This window comes from Homalodisca vitripennis, chromosome 4 (assembly GCF_021130785.1).
Source record: "Homalodisca vitripennis isolate AUS2020 chromosome 4, UT_GWSS_2.1, whole genome shotgun sequence".
In the NCBI taxonomy this organism is placed as follows: domain Eukaryota; kingdom Metazoa; phylum Arthropoda; class Insecta; order Hemiptera; family Cicadellidae; genus Homalodisca; species Homalodisca vitripennis.
This window is the reverse complement of record NC_060210.1, coordinates 81,392,528-81,411,619: the sequence shown is the minus strand read 5'-3', so window position 1 is coordinate 81,411,619 and position 19,092 is coordinate 81,392,528. Positions and strand designations below refer to the sequence as shown.

Sequence of the window (19,092 nt, the reverse complement as noted above, 5' to 3'; positions counted from 1 at the left end):
CAGCTGTCTTTCTTATAAAGTGGTTTTATAATGACATATTTGAATTATTTAGTATGTCTGATAGAGCAGCCTAAATTCAATATTCAAGGTCATTTATTAACCTTTAAAAATACAATGTATGCAATTGACATTGTCATACAATTAAAAACTAAAATAAAAATGTTTACTTGAACTATATTAGTTTGTCCATACAAATCACACGATGATCTCCCTTTTCAAAATTACCCAAATTATAGACTGTTGTTTTTCTGTAACAAATTGGAGTAATAGAAATATTTATTATAGTAGTATTTATAGTAATAACAATTAAAAATCAAGGTAGTAACTATTAAAAATAATAATATCCAATAAATAATCGACTACTAACTTAATTTAAAATCTCATGTTAAAATCTGTAGCTAAACCAGTTATTTTAAAACTTGTTAATAAAATGATTTAAAAGCTTAGTATCATAGGACATACGTATATTGATCAATAGAATAAAAGGACTTTTCTTGTGGCAGTTGCTTGTTGTGTTTTTAAAATTGTTCAAATTAACTGCCTATGTCTTATCAGGTAATTTATTAAAGAGTTTTAACTCTATATAAATATATATTAGTTTTCTTTGTTAAGCAACACTTATGAGGTTAAGCTAAACCTTATTTCTTGTGGAATAACTACAAACATACTAAACGCATTGATAATAAAATGTGCATGACCACAAAACATCTAAAAAGTATTTAGTTTGAAAAGAAATTACCCAATAGCACAGTCATGATCAAATTTCTAATGGTCAAATCATGATGGCACGCACGTTAGCAAATTGATTACAATTGGGGTAATGAGTTCAGGAAGAAACTGCACACCCCTATGGCCAGTCAGAGACTAATCCTGTTTAAGGTCATGGCGGAGGGGTAGTTGACTGAGGATTTCTAGTTACCTAGCCTTCTCTGACGAGAAACTAAACTCCTGTATATAACATTGTAAAAATGCAGTGATTTGCCATGGATGCGTGTATATTTTTCAAACAAATTTAAAAAGAATACATCTGAGTCTGGGGTTTGATAAATAGGTACTTACAATGACAGATTTAATTGTAGTCAAGGATATAACTGATAACTAAAATACGCTCTAAGAACGCAATTATTTAACATCAATTACACTAAAATATGTACAACTCTTTACAAATATACAACTGCTACCTTTAATTAGAGGGATGTTTCCTGCAGTAATCACTAGCTAAAATATTACCTGTTGGGATGTATAAAGAGGTCTCTTCCTCATGTTTATTTATTTATAAGAGGTTACAATTCAAAGAATATAGAGCTAATCCTAAAAGTTACAACTTATTTCTAAAGTATTGTATATATTAATATGAAGTACACTTAAAAATTCGTTATGGAGGAGCCCAATATCCTCAACTGGTGTGTCTCTTTTTCTTGACTTGTCGTTCTTGTCAATGTTTTTTGTTGGTTCTGGCATGGTTCACTAAGCCTAGGTAGAGACAACACGGATTACTGATGAAACTCTTCTGTTAATTCTGTGTCAATTGCTATGAGGGCCATTGTAGCAAATTTGTGTAACTGTCAAATTCATCAGAAGTTTCATGTTTATTAGTTACTGTTTTACTACAAATATTAATAAATGTAAATAATACATAACATTTCCAATTTATTAAAACTGTTTTACTACGTTTTAAATATTATTCATTGTTTTCAGCTGACATGATTATCATGATCTCCCTTTTCAAAATTACCCAAATTATAGACTGTTGTTTTTCTGTAACAAATTGTAGTAATAGAAAGTAGAATTAGACAAGTTAAGGTTGCTATTAGTCCTATTTGACTTAGACATTAAATTTAAAACTAAAACACGGATTCAAATTTAATATAGGCGTGTTAATGTAAAATACTGTTAAATAAGTTGAAGAGAATGTTTTTAGTTCTGCTAAGTTTATAATGTCTATATCTAGTTGGTGCTTGAAACCTGTGTTTGTCATTACGGTGGTCATTGTTTGTTGTGTGTCTTAATATTTAAAGAGGATGTGTTTGACTTAGTGAGAATTTTAGAATTTGAGGTTAATTTCCATTGGCCCAAATTGCAAAATGATCGGCTAGAAACTAAAGACTGTCTCAGGCACTTTAGTGTGGACTAGCTTCTCCCCCTGACTCCACCATGAAGTGATTTAAGGTCATCATCCTGCCGTCCTTGTCTTCAATATTCCTCCATGAAAAATATCCTCAAAAGATGTGTACATGTTTATCCATTTTCAATAAATCACTCATTTAGGATTTGAATGCTTTTTGAGTAGGCTAGGTATTTTTTTTCAATAAACGATCATATCGTAGAAACTAACATTTCTTGAAAGATGTTACTTTAGTTTTCACCATAAATAGTTGGGAATGAATTTCAAACAGTTGTGAAGAAAGATAACTTCACTATAAAGAAAACCACTCTCTTGACCATTATAAAATTTAAATTAAAAGTAAAAAAAATTTTGGTTCAAAAAATTGTATAATATTGTTTCAAGATTCTCACAAGACCTGAGGTAACTATTAATCCCAGCCTATATCTGGAATTCATATTGTTTGTATGAAGTCTTCAGATAACAACAGGATCTATACAACATAGCATATAAAAGAACACGAATCTACTAGAGAAAATGTGTAGCGTGGTGATTAAAAACAGTTCTATTAAGCAAATAGTGAGTAAGTGTTAATATGATTTATGAGTGAAGAAAAAATGCTTGAACTAGTGAGCACTGTTTGTTTTTTTTAAATATTTTAATTATTATATTTTGGAATTGATTGGTATACAAACAAAAGTTATAAAAAACTAATAATAATACATATACATAGGTTTAGATTTTCGTTCTTACATTACTGCGAAATGAGAAGGTAACATAGGATAAAAAGCACAGAAAACGGCAGAGCAATGGTGTAACGGAGAACAACCAACATAACTGAGGGTTAAAGTTAAGGGTGATAAGCTCGGTTCATTCACATTCTTATCTTGTGAAAACTAGCTAAACCATTTAAGAACACTTATTAGCGTAAAAAAAGCTAATTTGGTTTATTTAACATTCAATCCTGTACATTTTTACTACCTAACATTTTTCTTATTTTTGCAGAACATTTTTAAATGTTATGATTTTATGTCTTACAAAGTTACTGTAGTGGTTTATTATTACGCCCTCAAATATAATGTAAAAATCTTTATTAAATTGACAATTTACCATGTGTATATCAGATTTTAACATTTAGTACCAACTTTAAAGGAATAAATTATTATATATAGTTAACATCCAACATGTTGAAATACATTTGTCCTAATAGCTAATTTCTTATTACACTCTCAAAGATTTAACAATGGAACTGGCTTTTAAAACTGTATGGATAGTTGTACCAGTATCCCTTGTATTGTTTTAATTGTACGGGTCTACAGTAGAAAGTCATGTCCTACTATCATATTCATTTCTAGGATTATTTGGAGAATTAAGAACTTTCAAACTGATCTTGGATGTATTTAGTTGTATTTTGAAATAATGCTTACCACAAATATTTCATACAGTATTAAAAATGTAGATTACCGAAATAGATTCTGATTTTATGAATTTCAGGATAGAGGATCTTACCGGAAAAACTTTCATAATCTAATTATTTTTATTCAACAACTTAACAAGGTTATAGATTTTATTTCAATATTTTATAGTTATAAGACTGTCTAATTGCTATTAAATTACTTAGCTTTATAAATGTAACATTTGTGTACTTTTTTCTTAGAAACTTGACTTCATTTTGAAGAAAAACATGTACAGCAGTTTACATTGAATGTAAAATGTGCTGATAAAATTCTGCTTACTTCAGTAAATGATAAAAAGACATTAATTAATTAAGGTTTGCAACTAACAGCCAACATGTAGAACCAGTGTGATAGTGTTATCAACAAGTGGCAAAGATAAAGCAAATAAGAGTGTAAATGTCATTAATGATTCATGAACCACTGAATAGTTCATTAGTGTAGCCTGTACAGCACTTTATGCTTTCTTTGAAAAATTGAGTCCATCTCATGTTATAAAAAATATTAAAATTCAACTGATCTCTATTCAATTATGAAGAGTAAACTTATTTCTTTTACTGTATAAAATAGTTTTTAATTTTACTTTAATTGAACACAGTTTATAGAAATTTTGTTATAATTGATTTTTGTTGGTAATTGACACCAAGCTACTGATCAGTTACAGTTTAATAAAAAATTTAACAAGATATATGTCAAGTAAGGGTAGGAAATAATGAAGGAAAATTAGAAACTTTGGTTTCCTTGGCTTGTACATTACAGGCTAATTACAAAGGCTAATGGTATTACATAGTATAGACAATGGTAAGCTAATGGTAGTACATAGTATAGACAAGGGCAGCCTGTGTATAGGCAATAAAAAAATCCAAGAGGACTAAATGCTTTATACGGAGTTATTAATTGTTCTTAGCTGGATTAAATCATATAAGTAATGATATTTTTATCCAGAATGTTCTAAATTAATTATACACATATTTTTGGGAGGTGGAGAACGATTTAACACACTTACATATTAGCTTCTTATTATCCCATATTTTATGAGCCACTAACCATTCTTCGGCAGTTTAATTTCTACCACCACAACTACCAACCTACTAGAGGAGAAGCCTGCCTGGATAATGTGTTTTCAAACATAAACAAAAATTAATTTTTTTGCCATACTGTGCCCTGTTATTTCTCAGATCATGATGGCTTAGTGTTTCGGTTTTTGTCTGAACAGTCTATTGGACCTGATAAGACTGATAATGTTTTTGTTCTACGCAGATTATTTTCAAAACAGAAACTAGACCTCTTCAAGGTAAAAATCAGTAAAATCAATTGGCATAATCAACTTTTTCTGTACAATTGGATTACACATGGAAATGCAGTTAATAATCCTTTTACACTGTTTTTTGAAAGTATACAGACCGCTTTTGAACAATGTTTCCCTCTCTGTAAGTATAAAACTAAACCCAAATATGTTAATAAGTCAAATCAATCATGGTATACATCAGATCTTGTCAGGCTCAATGGTCAAGTTAAACTTGCATATGATAATTTTAAAATAAATCAGAACAACCTCAACAAACTAGCCTATAAGGATATAGTACATAAATACAAGAAAACAATAAAAGAAGCTAAGCTTAATCACAATGCTAACCTAATTGAAAAATCTAACAATAAATGCATGACAGCTTGGAACCTAATTAGGCCTAACCTACAATCTAAGTAAGTCCAACCATAGCTGTATTCCTTTACACTCCAGTGTTCTTAATGACTTTTTTTATTGAATCTGTCAGTTCCATCAGAAATAACATTGTAAAACCTGAGACTACTTTTGAGCAATTTATTAATTTAACACAAATAGATCAGCCTAATTTTAACTTTAAACTTGTAACTTGTGATGGTCATCACAACCTTATGGTCATCAAAAAGATGAAAAACTCCAAATCTCAAGATTACTATGGTTTCTCAAGTTGGTTAATCAAAGAAATAGTACATTATACTGTAACACCTCTTACTCACTGTATTAACGTTTGCCTTCAAGGAGGTATTTTTCCTGATTGCCTAAAAATTTCCAAAATCTCTCCAAAATTCAAAAAGGGGGATAGATACAACCCAGGCAACTATCGGCCTATCTGTCTGGTACCTATCCTGTCCAAGGTACTTGAACACATTGTACACAATCAGGTAAACCACTATTTTGAGTCTTGGTCACTCTTTAAGGGGGGTCGGGAGGTCAAATGGGTCAAAAATTACTTTTTTTGTGTTTTTATTGAATATTATTCTGCTTTTCATAGCGGTTAATTCAAGACCAATTTCATGAAAATCGGTCAAGTAGTTCTTGAATACAAAATTTTTTCTAAAGGCTGTACTTCAAATTTTTGGTGAGAGTTTCAGCATTGAGTAGACAGTATTTTATATTGTACTATAACTCTTTATGCAAAATAGAGCTGTATTTCTATTACGTTTTTTGCTATTGGTACAGTTGTTTGTCACCTGTTTTTTCTTTCATTACCTTGTTTGTTATTGTTTTCTTCTGTTTATAACCAAGAATAACATTTCAAATGTCACAGTTTATTTTCTGAAGTTCCTGGTGTTTTCTGTGTGTTAGAAGTTTTATTTCAAAGGTATTGCAATGCCTAGATTTTGTAACAAAGTCTTTAAAAAACGTAAGCAAGTAGGGAAGCCTAAAGTGGTGTTTGTAGATAGTGACTGTGTGAGAAGCCTAGAATCAAGGTCTAGTACACAAAGCCCAGAACCTAGGACTAGTGCACCAAGCCCAATTCCTCCAGAGCCTCAAAAGGAGAGTTTGTCTAGTAAGAAAATTAGTTCTTGTCTTGCAGATTACAATAAGTACTAAGGTAACTGTGGTACTAATGACATTGTAAATTTGCAAATTCTTCAAAACCTGCTTGAACAGAACCAAAGTGAATCGCTCAATAACATGATTTGGGCTCGTATTCCCAAGCGAACTTTTGTCATGCTATCAACTCTAGAATTAGGGGTATATGATGCTATTGCTGTCTTCAACAAAGGCAATATAGTCAGATGCAAAGTGTTTGCTAAATTAGGGATTGTATCTGGGGTAAACTGTGTATAAAAAAAGCGAATAAAGCCGTCGATGAAATAGAAAAAAAGTGTCGAAGACAGACTACACTGGCAAAAAAGAGGCTAGAAGACGACTATGAAGCAGAGGAAGCAGACAATCCCTCATATGGTGCAGGAATGCATTTATAAAGCAAGTTTAGTTGCTAAGCTAATGGATGTTCCAAATAAATGGCTTTTTCCGAAAATGAACTTTTTCGGTAAATAAGGAACATTATCTCCAAAACTATAAATGATAGATCAATAATTTTTTTATATCTTGGAGAGGGCATTATTCTACACATTTTAACACATGGATTTTAAAAAATTTCAATCAGAAAATTTTTTATTGCAACTAATTTATAAAAATTACTGGTAATTTTTAGAGTATTTTTTTAAAAATTGCCAAAAATCCAAAAAATATCTTTTTACAAAAATCTTGTGTTAAAATGTGTATATTGTTGTGCTTTATCAAGAAAAAAAAAGTTCTAAGTGCTATCATTTACAGTTTTTTGGTAAATGTTCCTTAAAGTTTGAGAATTTAACATGGTCTTAAATGGAGCTCCCGACCCCCCTTAATGAACAACAATTTGGCTTCAGAAGTGGACAGTCTTGCATGGATGCAATTGGGGCCATGGAACAGGATATTAGAAATGCCTTTGAAAATAAAAACTTTGCCTGGACCTCTTTTATTGACCTTAGCAAGGCATTTGACTGCGTGGATCATGGCATTTTGCTTCATAAGCTTAGTTTCTATGGGATAAAAAATAAAACTCTTGAATTTTTCAACAGTTATCTCCATAATCGAAGGCAAGCGGTATATACAGGGGGTGTATGGTCCTCTATCGCTACTAGCAACTGTGGTGTTCCACAAAGCTCGGTCCTTGGACCCCTTCTGTTCATTATAGCCACTAATGACTTACCATATTGTCTAAGAAGTAATGTATACCTATATGCAGATGACACTACATTACTTACATGCAATAGAGACCTGAATCAACTTGAAAACATGGCTAATCATTCACTTAAAACTGTTTCTGAGTGGTTCTCTGCAAACTCGCTCTTATTAAACGAGGAGAAAACCCAAACTATTATTTTTGGACTGAGATCAGTACCTCCAATAAATAATTTTAACACTAGGAAAGAGGTTAAGTTCCTTGGAGTTTGGATTGACCAAAGTTTGAGCTGGAAAAAACAAATAGAGCATCTTTGTACTAGGCTAAGTAGATTAACATTTCTTTTTCGTAGGCTAAGTGACACTTTACCTGATGACTATGTTAAGACAGTGTACTTCTCACTCTTTCAATCTGTTCTCAGCTATGGAATTGTTTTTTGGGGGAATAGCCCACACCTAAATAATGTTCTAGTCATACAAAAAAAGGTTTTAGAGTTGTAGCTAAAGTTAACCATAGAGAACACTGCAGGCCTATTTTTATTAAGTTTAAGATTTTAACTGTTGTTAATTTATACATATTTAATATCCTGTTAACTAGTTTAAGAACCCCTGCTTACATGTAAAAAGGGCTGAGGTACACAACCTCAACACCAGAAATAAAAACAATTTTGATGTACCTTTTGTTAGACTTGGAAAAAATCAATATAGTCATAGAATAGTGGGTATAAAAATGTTAAATAAGCTGCCTAAAGAAGTGCTTAATCTTACTTTTAAACAATTTAAAATAAAACTCCAAAATTAGCTAATAAGTAATCCTTTTTATCATGTAAAAGAATTTTTTGACTTTCCTGCTGCTGAAATCTGTAAGTAATTAACCTAAGGTTTTCACTTCTCTCACTGCCTGTACATTGTTATTTAGTTCTAATTTACCAAATAATTAAGGTTGTTTTCTTAAATTTCAACCACAAAACTTTCATATTTGTGTATTTTCATCTCAATTTTATAGTTCCTTTTGACAATTGTGAACAACATGTTTCCTGTTTTTTGACTATACCTCATGCATGTAAATCTGTGCTTTATGGGTAATAAAGACTGATTCTTGATTCTTAAAGCTAAAAATTACACTTAACACGTGGACAACTTGTAAGTTGAATTCTCAACTTATATAATAACATTATTAAGCTCAAGTTAATTTTAACCATAGAGTGATTTTTTATACATAAAAAGCTTATAAAAATTTGTTTCTTTTCATGAAACTATATATAAATTTTTAACTCAACGTTCTTGGCTAGTTGTCAATAACCAAATATTTGTAAACATTTTGTTTATTAATATAATATATGTATATGCATATATATGTATATACTAAAGTAATATATGTAAGTCAAATTTGAGTAGGTGGCATATTGGTAATGGCATTATGAACGTACTCTGATCTAATACACGTTATTGTTTTAAATCAACAGGTATTAAACTGAAACTGCCAATAATGGCATTGTTGGCTTATGTTTACGCAAATGCTTCAACAGGCAAGTAAAATAACAATGTTATAACTCAATTTTATCTATACATGTTTTATGTCATAACAGATGAGTTTTTTAAATATTTGTTTACGATAAAAAACCATTTACAACTTGTAGCTTTGAGCCTTTCTTATATATAACTTTAACAAAATGTTTGACTTTCATGTATATAATGAGTATATATGAGTAACAGCTCAACATTTGAAATAGTATATATGAATTATGTATATCATCTGTATGTATTATGTGGTGTAGATTAACAAAAGCTATTATTTGTGGTATTAATTAATATAATTTTCTCATCAAAAGTTTAATTATATGAATAAATGTCCTTTTATTATAGTATATTAAAAGTGGCATGTACAAGGTATGGCTATTAAATAACAGGACTGATATTGTAAAAAAATTTATTTTCATTTTAAACATAATTACTTATTATCACCTTCAATATAACTCCTTCTCTATCCCTGCAACGCTCCATGCGAATTTTCCATTGTTGGAAACAATGCTGAAAGGTCATCTTCTGTCAACTCTTTCAGGAGTCTTGCCGCTTTTTCTTGAACAGCTTCTACGGATTCAAATCTCGCACCTTTCAATGCAGATTTCACCTTAGGGAAAAGATAAAAGTCGCATGGTGCTAGGTCTGGTGAGTAAGGTGGATGTTCTAACACTGGAATGCTGTACTTGGTCAGGAGCCGCTTCACAGATAACGCGGAATGAGCTGGTGCATTGTCTTGGTGCAAAATCCATGATTTGTCCTTCCACATTTCGGGTCTTTTTTTCTTACTCTTTCACGTAGTTTATTAAGTACCTTCAAGATAGTAATGTTGATTAATTGTTTGACCTTCAGGAACCCAGTGAAGGTACACAATACCACGAATGTTGAAAAAAACAATCATCATTGCTTTAAATTTTGACTTGCTCATTCTTGCTTTTTTGGCTCTCGGTGAAGTTGAGGTCTTCCAATGCATGGATTGGCGCTTCGTTTCCGGATCATAAGTAAAAAAACCACGATTCATCATATGTTATTATTCTTTCCAATAAATTTGGGTCATTTTCAATGGCATTCAAAGTGTCATTACAAACATTTTTACGAGCTGCTTGTTGATCAATCGTAAGAATTTTTGGTACCATTTTTGCACACACTTTTCGCATGTTCAAATTGTCATGTAAAATTTGCCATACACATTCTTTATCAATGCCTACAGATTCAGCAACTGCACAAATGCTTAATCGTCGGTCAGACCGAATCAAATTAACAACTTTTTCGACATTGTCTTCAGTTTTTGATGTTGAAGGACGACCTGGCCGCGAATCATCTTCCACGTCTTGTCGACCATCTTGAAAACGCTTAAACCATTCAAAAACACGAGTCCGCGATAAACATACACTTCTTTTAGTAAATTATAGGTTTCGGTAGCGGTTTTTCCATGTTTAACGTGAAATTTAATAACAATTCGTTGCTCTATTATTACGCTAACCATTTTTCCGGCAAAACAAAATAACAACACTTACATAAATGAAGATTATGACACAACGAAGTTGTTTACAGAAACGAGACTAACTGCATTCTGAAGAGGAAGTCTCAAACTACACAGCTGTTGGTCATTGTTGGTTGGCGCATGCGCACTCGTTCCACTGCAGTGTCAGTCCCGTTATTTAATAGCCATACCTCGTATATAAAGTGACAATACAGCAAGAAACTAATTGGTCTAACTTCAAGAAATATTGAAGAACAAATGTACTTCTATTCACTCCACCAATATATATATATATAATTTCAATAAACATTGAATTTCAAAAAGTATTTGCCCCACCGGGACTCGAACCCGGTCTCTCACTTGCCGGATAAATGTGCTACCATTACACCACAGAGCCCTTACTTTTTATGATTCAATTATTTTGTAATTGGCCGTATCTATCACATATGCGTTTAAATAACCAAACTAGCATATGATCGGAAGACCAAATACCTGTCAAACGACTCTTATTTACATTAATTAAATTTGTATAAATGGCAATAGCCGAATTTAATTTCAATAAACATAGAATCACAAATAAATAAATATACATATATATATACAGGGTGTATTATTATGTCTGGAAACACCCAATATATCCTTTAATAATTTAAATATAAATTTGAAACCTCTTACAATCGTGATTGAGATTGGGCATCTACTTTTCGGAACAATGTTTTGTTATGTCACACCAACGGGGGACGTCCTGCCGAGGGTATCGTGAATATTCTTAATGGAAGCCTATACCTTGTGATACATAATTTTAAAGGTAATAGCTTACTGAATTGAATGCCACAAACCGCATCTCAAAGGAATTATTCTATCAGAAAATAGAGCATTTTTAGTATTGAAAATTTACTGATGTTCAACAATGTAATTTTAACATGGTTCTTGCCACAAAATGTGTTTACACTAATTTTTTAGAATTTTTTTAAATGTTCAATTAAAATAAAATAAACAATTTATTTTTAAGCTGGTTTCATTTAGTACAAAATTTACCAGTTTTTATTACAATGAATAAAACTTATGAGTCACTTTTCTCTGATTACTTATGAATCTGTACTTGGGTGTTTTCCAGTCAGCAGGAAGGTTTAAAGAGACAAAGGTCACTAGCCTATGAGAAACATTATTGTGTTATTAATCATCTGGTCTACAGGTTTCAGTTTGTTGAGCATGGAGCTTTCACTAGACAGGTCTAAGCTTGGGAATTACAAATGGATAAAGGTCATATCATTCCTGTCGAGTTAATCAGTGTCTCTGAAGCATTGCTGTCAACAAGTTATCTAATTACAGTAGTTCAGTTTTTATTTGGCATTTTAATGGAATTGTCTGAAAGAGAACGAATTACTCTGTTGATGATGCGAGGGATATGGCGATCGTCAAAGATCTTATCGGGAAGTTTGTAATTTGTTTAATGACACTTTCCCAGAAAGGAATCCCATAAGTGTTTCAACAATATCAAAAAAACTATTGAGCGTTTTTGAAATGACAGGGAGTGTACGTAATCGGCCAAAGTCGGGTAGGATACAATCTGCAACAGATGAAGAACATGCACTAGATGTTTTGCAAACATTTATGAAGACCCACATACATCGCTCAGAAAAGCTGCACAGCAACATGATATGCACCCTATGTCTGTGAGTAAGATTTTGAAAATTAATAAATACAAACCATTTAAAGTTCATTTAGTCCAACAGTTAAGTGAGGATGATTATGACAGAAGAGTTGAGTTTTGTGAACTTGTGATGCGCAAATGTGATGACAATAGAGATTTTCTGACCAACATACTATTTTCTGATGAGGCAACTTTTTTCCTAAATGGCAATGTTAACAGGCACAATTGCCGTTTACTGGGCTAGTGAAAACCCACATTGGATTACTGAGTCCCATTCACAGCAACCACAAAAACTGAACGTATGGTGTTGGAATTTTAGGTAACAAAATTGTTGGACCCTTTTTCATCAATGGAAATTTAAATGCCGAACTTTACTACAATATGCTCCAAAATGAAATAATCCCAGCTATTCAAATTGCATCAAGAGAATACTTTGATAATGTATGGTTTCAGCAGGATGGTGCTCCACCCCATTATGGGAGACAGGTAAGAGAGTATTTGGATTTAAGGTTTCCTCATAAATGGATTGGCCGAAGAGGAGAAATCGAATGGCCTCCAAGATCTCCCGGATTTGTCACCAATCGATTATTTCCTCCTATGGGGTCATTTAAAATCCAATGTTTATAGAAGAAAGCCTCATAATTTGGAAGACCTAAGAAACAGGATTATAGAGGAGATTGCTTTGATAACTGAAGAAATGTTAGGCAACTCTGTCGAATCATTTTACACAAGATTGGCTCATTGTCAAACCGTAGAAGGAACACAGTTCGAACAATTGCTTTGACACCAAATGCAGGTAAAACGTTTGTTGTAAGACTTTTCTAACAGCATACATTATTTTTTTATTTGTAATAAGAAATCAATAACATAAGTATTTCCATAATTGTACTGTAATAAAAACTGGCAAATTTGTGCTAATAGAACCAGCTTAAAAATAAATTGTTTATTTTATTTTAATTGAAACATTTAAAAAATGCTAAAAAATTAGTGTAACACATTTTGTGGCAAGAACCATGTTAAAATTACATTGTTGAACATCAGTAAATTTTCAATACTAAAAAATGCTCTATTTTCTGATAGAATAATTCCTTTGAGATGTGGTTTGTGGCATTCAATTCAGTAAGCTATTACCTTTAAAATTATGTATCACAAGGTATAGGCTTCCATTAAGAATATTCACGATACCCTCGGCAGGAACGTCCCCCGTTTTTTTTTTTTTTTTTTTTTTTTTTTCTTCCTTGGGGCGGCCTACTGCCATGCACTTAAGCCTCAAGGGGCCTTTTGCGCACCCCGAAAACACCATGAGGACTACCAGTCTACAACTTCAGCAGTTCAACAAACCGCCGAAAAACAACCTATCAAGTCCTCCTGGGAAAACTCGCCACCCCTGTTCAAGCTACCAAAGATGGCATACCGCTCTCTTGCTATTGCTGGGCAATTCAAAGAGCAGGTGCTCAGCAGTCTCCTCCTGCTCATTACACCTTCCACAGAGCGGATCCTCCTGAAGGATACCAACTCTGTGTAGATGCTTCTTCAGGTGACCATGCCCCGTAATGAGACCAATGACCTTGGAAGACATTGATCTGTTTAATGAGAGAAGGTCCGAGGCCACCTTGGAGGAAGGTGACTGTAATACCATTCTACTCACTCTCAAACCCGGATGCAACCTCCACCTTCTCCCATGCTTCCGCGCGAATCCATTTCGAGACAACCCTAGAGGATTCACACCTTGGAACACCGCAGAATGGTTGAGGGCCCGTCATAATTGTTGCTGAGCCCTGGTTGGCCAGGGCATCAGCTCTTTCGTTCCCAGAAGAAATCCCCTTATGACCAGGAACCCAACCAAACGGTTACATTGTTGATTCTGGCAAGGGGAGGAAACAGTCTGATAGCAATCCCAAACCAGTTTGGATTTGATTGCGCAAGAATCCAGCGCCATCAGCGCTGCCTGACTGTCCATGAAAAATGTTAATCGTCTTGCCCCTATATCGCAGACGAAGATTTTCTCACGAGCACATTCCATAATGGCTGCGACCTCCGCTTGAAAGACTGTCGGATACGGACCCATAGGAACCACCAGCTCCCTACATGGTCTCACTCCCAGAATTCCAGCACCTGTGCCGCTTTTTGTTTTAGAGCCGTCTGTGTACCATTCGAGCTCCGCTGGTGGAAGAGGTTGCTTCCCCTCTGACCAATCATCCCTTGAGGGCAAAATAATCCTAAAGGGTTTGTCAAAGGAAAACTTTTGTGGCATCTGATCAGAGATCATATGCAAAACATCCTCCTGTATCAGAGTGCTAATTCTGCAGTGCCCACCGCTGCAAGCCCGACCAGAATCCCGTCTGCTGCAGACAGTAGGCACTCTTCCTGGCATAGCTCGAATGACAATGTCCAGGGGGGCGAGATTAAGACAACAGTCCAGAGAGCCGCGCCTGGCGCACTTAGGAAAGGCCCCTGTGATAGCGAGGCAGGCCATCCTTTGGATACCTGCCAAACGTGCTACCACCGTTTTGGCTTCCATTTTTGGCCACATACGACAGCTCCGTACATTAGTGCAGGTCTGACCACGGAAACATAAAGCCAGTACAAGAGCCTCGGCTTCAGTCCCCAGGGCCCACCTATCACACGTCTGCATTGCATTAGAGACCACTTACCCCTGGCAAATGACCCTTTCTAGATGAGGTCCCCAGTTTAGAACCCTATCTAGGATCACGCCCAGGTACTTGACCTCAGGCTTCAGCTCAACGGGTGAGCCTTTAAATAGAAAAGGACCAATGCCCTCCATCTGTCGCCTCCTGGTAAAGGCAACCACGGCAGCCTTGGTGGGGTTGACGGTGAGGCCAACCTTATCACACCAGTTTCCCACCATGTTCAGAGCAGCATTGGTCAATTCCGTGATTGTTGTGTTGAACTTGCCACTCACAAGAATCACAATATCATCTGCGTACCCTTGTGCAAAGGACACCGCTGCTATTCAAAGAATTCAGCAGGTCATCCACAACCAGGTTCCACAGAAGAGGAGAGAGAACGCCGCCCTGCGGACAGCCCCTCGTAGCCTTTGCACTAACACTTGCTCCCATGAGGGTTGAAACAACAACCCTGTCCGTGAGCAAGGCCCCTATCCAGTCACACACCTGACCATCAACGCCACGTCCCGAGACCGCATTGATAAATCGCCTGAGTGGCTGTATTATCAAAGGCACCTTCAATGTCTAAAAAGACTCCTATGGCTACCTCTTTTGCCGCCAGCGTCTTCTCAATCCTGCATACCAATTGATGCAGGGCCGAGTCGCATGACTTTCCTGGAGTGTAGGCATGCTGGTTAGGATGCAAAGGTCGCTCCAGAAGAGCTCCCTCCCAAACAAACCTGGGCAACCATTTTCTCCATGGTTTTTGAGAAGGAAGGAGGACAGGCATATTGGCCTGAAAGACTTCGGCCGATCCATGCCCGCCCTCCCCTGCTTCGGTATGAACACCACTCTGGACACTCTCCAGGGTAGTGGGATGTACCTGAGAGCCACGGAGGCTCTGAACAGTCTGCACAGCTGTGGAAGGAGAATGTCCAATCCCCCGCTGCAAGCAAACCGGTCTCACCCGTCGCCCCCAGGAGCCTTGTAAGGACTGAATGAGTTAATAGCCCACTCAATCCTACTGAAGGTAACAATACGGTGCGCCAGACTCCACTGCGAATGAGTGGCTGCGACCCGCATGTCTCCACTCACTTTCGGGTGGTTGTTCACCCTCATGAACAATACAGTCCGGGAAGTGTGTTCCCATCATGACTTTCAGAACTCCTTCCGGCTCAGTAATGTAAACACCTTGATCGTCCTCCTTGAGACTACCAAGCGGCGAGATGGGATTCTTTGCCAATAGCTTTTGCAGCCTTGCACTGCCCTGCACACTGTCAATATCGGTGCAGAGCTTCTTCCAGGCTAACCTCTTAGCCGTACGAACCTTGCGGTTGACCCCCCGTTGGTTGTGACATAACAAAACATTGTTCCAAAAAGTAGATGCCCAATCTCTATCACGATTGTAAGAGGTTTCAAATTTATATTTAAATTATTAAAGGATATATTTGGGTGTTTCCAGACATAATATACACCCTGTATATATATATATATATATATATATATATATATATATATACTGTATATATTGTTTAATTATAAATATAAACACACACACACACACATGTGATATATATATATATATATATCTATAATTTATTTTTATAATTAGACAATATTTTGATAAAAAATAATGTGTATTGTTTAAGTATTAATTATATTTGAAACAGAAATTTAAATTTATGCGTTTATTGAAAATGAGGGAAATACTGTATTAGTTTATTTGGAAATTTAATTTCTTACTATTACAAAGAAACCAAAATATGAACAGTAATATTTTGTTGTATTGCTAAATTAATGAAGAAGAAAGTATGAGCGTATCATATGGTACCATTTTTTATAAATCTTAATATTATGCTTAATATATAAATATTTCAAGTAAAAAAATCAACACAATTGCATAAAATGTCAGGTTTTGGAATTATAAGAAGTAGTTATTTCTTCTCTGTATTTCTTTATAATTTCTTTTAACAACACAAAAACTACTGCTTGAATTTGACTGTTTATTTAATTATCGTAATTATATATATATTTATGTTAGATTACATAGCTGAAAGATAGCAACTGACAGACCAAATACTGAGTCGAGCTTTGAGAGCTGCTTCCAGATGCTAACAACATCATCCTCTGAACATACCTTATTTTTTATGTGATCTTATATATAATTAATTATTTTTCAGCATTCTATCAATGGTCTAGATAGCTTATACCAGAGGGATAGTCAGGAGAAACGTGAATTGCTGTCAGAGATGACCAGTATGAATGAGGTGAGTGGTATTAGTTCAGTTGTCCATAAGTAGTATTAGTTTGTTTGGAAAGTATTAGTTGGAGGATATACAATTGCAGATATTGCACTGTTTGTACATTTCTTTCAAAACTAACAATTGTTTTTTTTTATTTCCTCTATAAATCTAAAGTGCCAGTGCACACGTTATATTATTTGTAGCAAGTACATTAATTTTTTGGTAGACTGTTGTGGTCTTTGACACCATTAAACGTGTTTCTGTGATAAAACAGTGAACTCGATCTGCATACAGCTAGCTTATAGTAAAAGTTTCTTCAGTTTACATGGACCTTAATTAACAATTAACTGTGTAATGTCATCTGTTACAGTTCCAGAAAAATTTGAGTAATTATTATTTAGGTTAAAGGTACTGGTTTGAATGCCTTTGTCAAAATCAGTTTCTTTTCCTTAAGTTATTCCCTCGAAAAACCCAAGATGACCTCTTTATTTGGGTTTTCAACAATTTCACAACCTTTAGCACTCTTAACACCAATGACAGATGTCAGTTGTAGGTTTATTGTGCAATGTGGCAGAAATTATTATTGTTGAAGAATAATGTTCTAGTTGAAAGTCTTCCCAATACATTAATATGAGGGCTATTCAGAAAGTTAATTATGTTTCGCTCTGTAGCCGCTAGGGATGGGACTATCACGCTAATTTTGATGACAGGGTGCTTCTCCATTCAGTGACTATCCATCCGTGCTAGTGAGAGGTTAATGTTTCTTCCTGCTGTTTTACAATAGCAGTTAAAAATGTATGATGAGTTGAAAATTCTGTGAGTTGTGAAGTACGGTTGGTAATATGGGTTTTTTTTAGCTAATCACAATAAACCAATTGAGATTTATCACTAACTCTGTGTGAAGTTTATGGGAACGATTTGATTACTGGAAGTGAAGTGCATCAGTGGTGTATTAGGTTTAAAAACGGCCGAACTAATGTACATGATGACAAACGAAATGGATGGCCATGCGTTATGACCGATGAACTTGTCTCTAAAATCAATTAGAAAATTAAAGAAAACTGCTGATTCACAGCCCTCACTTAGGTTTCCTCAAATTTCAAAGAGTTTTCTATAAGAAATTGTTAGCAGTAGTTAGATTACCATAAATTTTGTGGGTATCGAAAATCTTAACAGAAACGCATGTATATCTCATAAAAATCAGTGTAGGGCTGTTTCATTGACATTTTTGGACACTTATGAAAAGATGATGACTCTTTGCTGTATTGAATCATTACAGGAAACGAGACGGGTAAAATACATGGACTGCGAAATCAAATAACAGTCAATTGGGACACAAAAGGAGTTCTTCTTGTTGATTTCTTAGAACATGGCACATCCATAGATTCTGTGAGGTATTGTGAAACCTTGCAAAAGTAAGAAGAGCAATACAAAACAAGTGACAATTTGTTTTTGCACAACAACGCCTGACCACACACTGCAAATCGGACTCAAGAAGTAAGACTCAGGATACTTATAAGTGGGAGGTGTTTCCACATTCTCCTTACAGTCTGGACATTGTACCCAATTACTACCACCTGCATTGACGACCTGGCTTGCAACAAAGCGCTTTAATGACGACGTGGAACTGCGGAAGGATATGACTACCTGGTTGAAGTCTGTTGGCAATTTTTATAACACTGGAATTTCAAATCTAGTTCACCACTATAATAAGTACCTAAATTTGTATGGTGATGTTGAAAAATAATATTTTAGTGTCACTTTCAAATGAATATAATAAAAATTGTTCTCGTTCTTTTTTAGTATCAAAATTTATTTTACTTACTGGATAGCCCTCATAACTAAATCAGAATTATTTATTATAACTGATCTTGAATTCTACTAACCTTGCTATCAAAGTTACAACCAGAACTACTGTTACCCTTGTTTGTGTTTGTGGACAAAGCCTATTAGGTGGAATAATGTGTCCATTTTTTGTAGTTTATTAATTTTGGTACTTGTTTTTTCATATTTGTTTTGAACTGCACTCTGCTTCAGCTTCCTTGTTT

General features: G+C 34.6%; 1 protein-coding gene across 1 annotated transcript in view; it reads left to right on the top strand.

The window, feature by feature from the left end:
- LOC124359625 (GRIP and coiled-coil domain-containing protein 2-like) overlaps window positions 1-19,092 on the top strand; it is a 61,654-nt gene that overhangs the window by 8,167 nt on the left and 34,395 nt on the right. Inside the window, exon 4 of the mRNA XM_046812526.1 lies at window positions 16,982-17,068. Coding sequence (XP_046668482.1) covers window positions 16,982-17,068 — 87 coding nt within the window. The remainder of the gene's footprint in view (window positions 1-16,981; window positions 17,069-19,092) is intronic.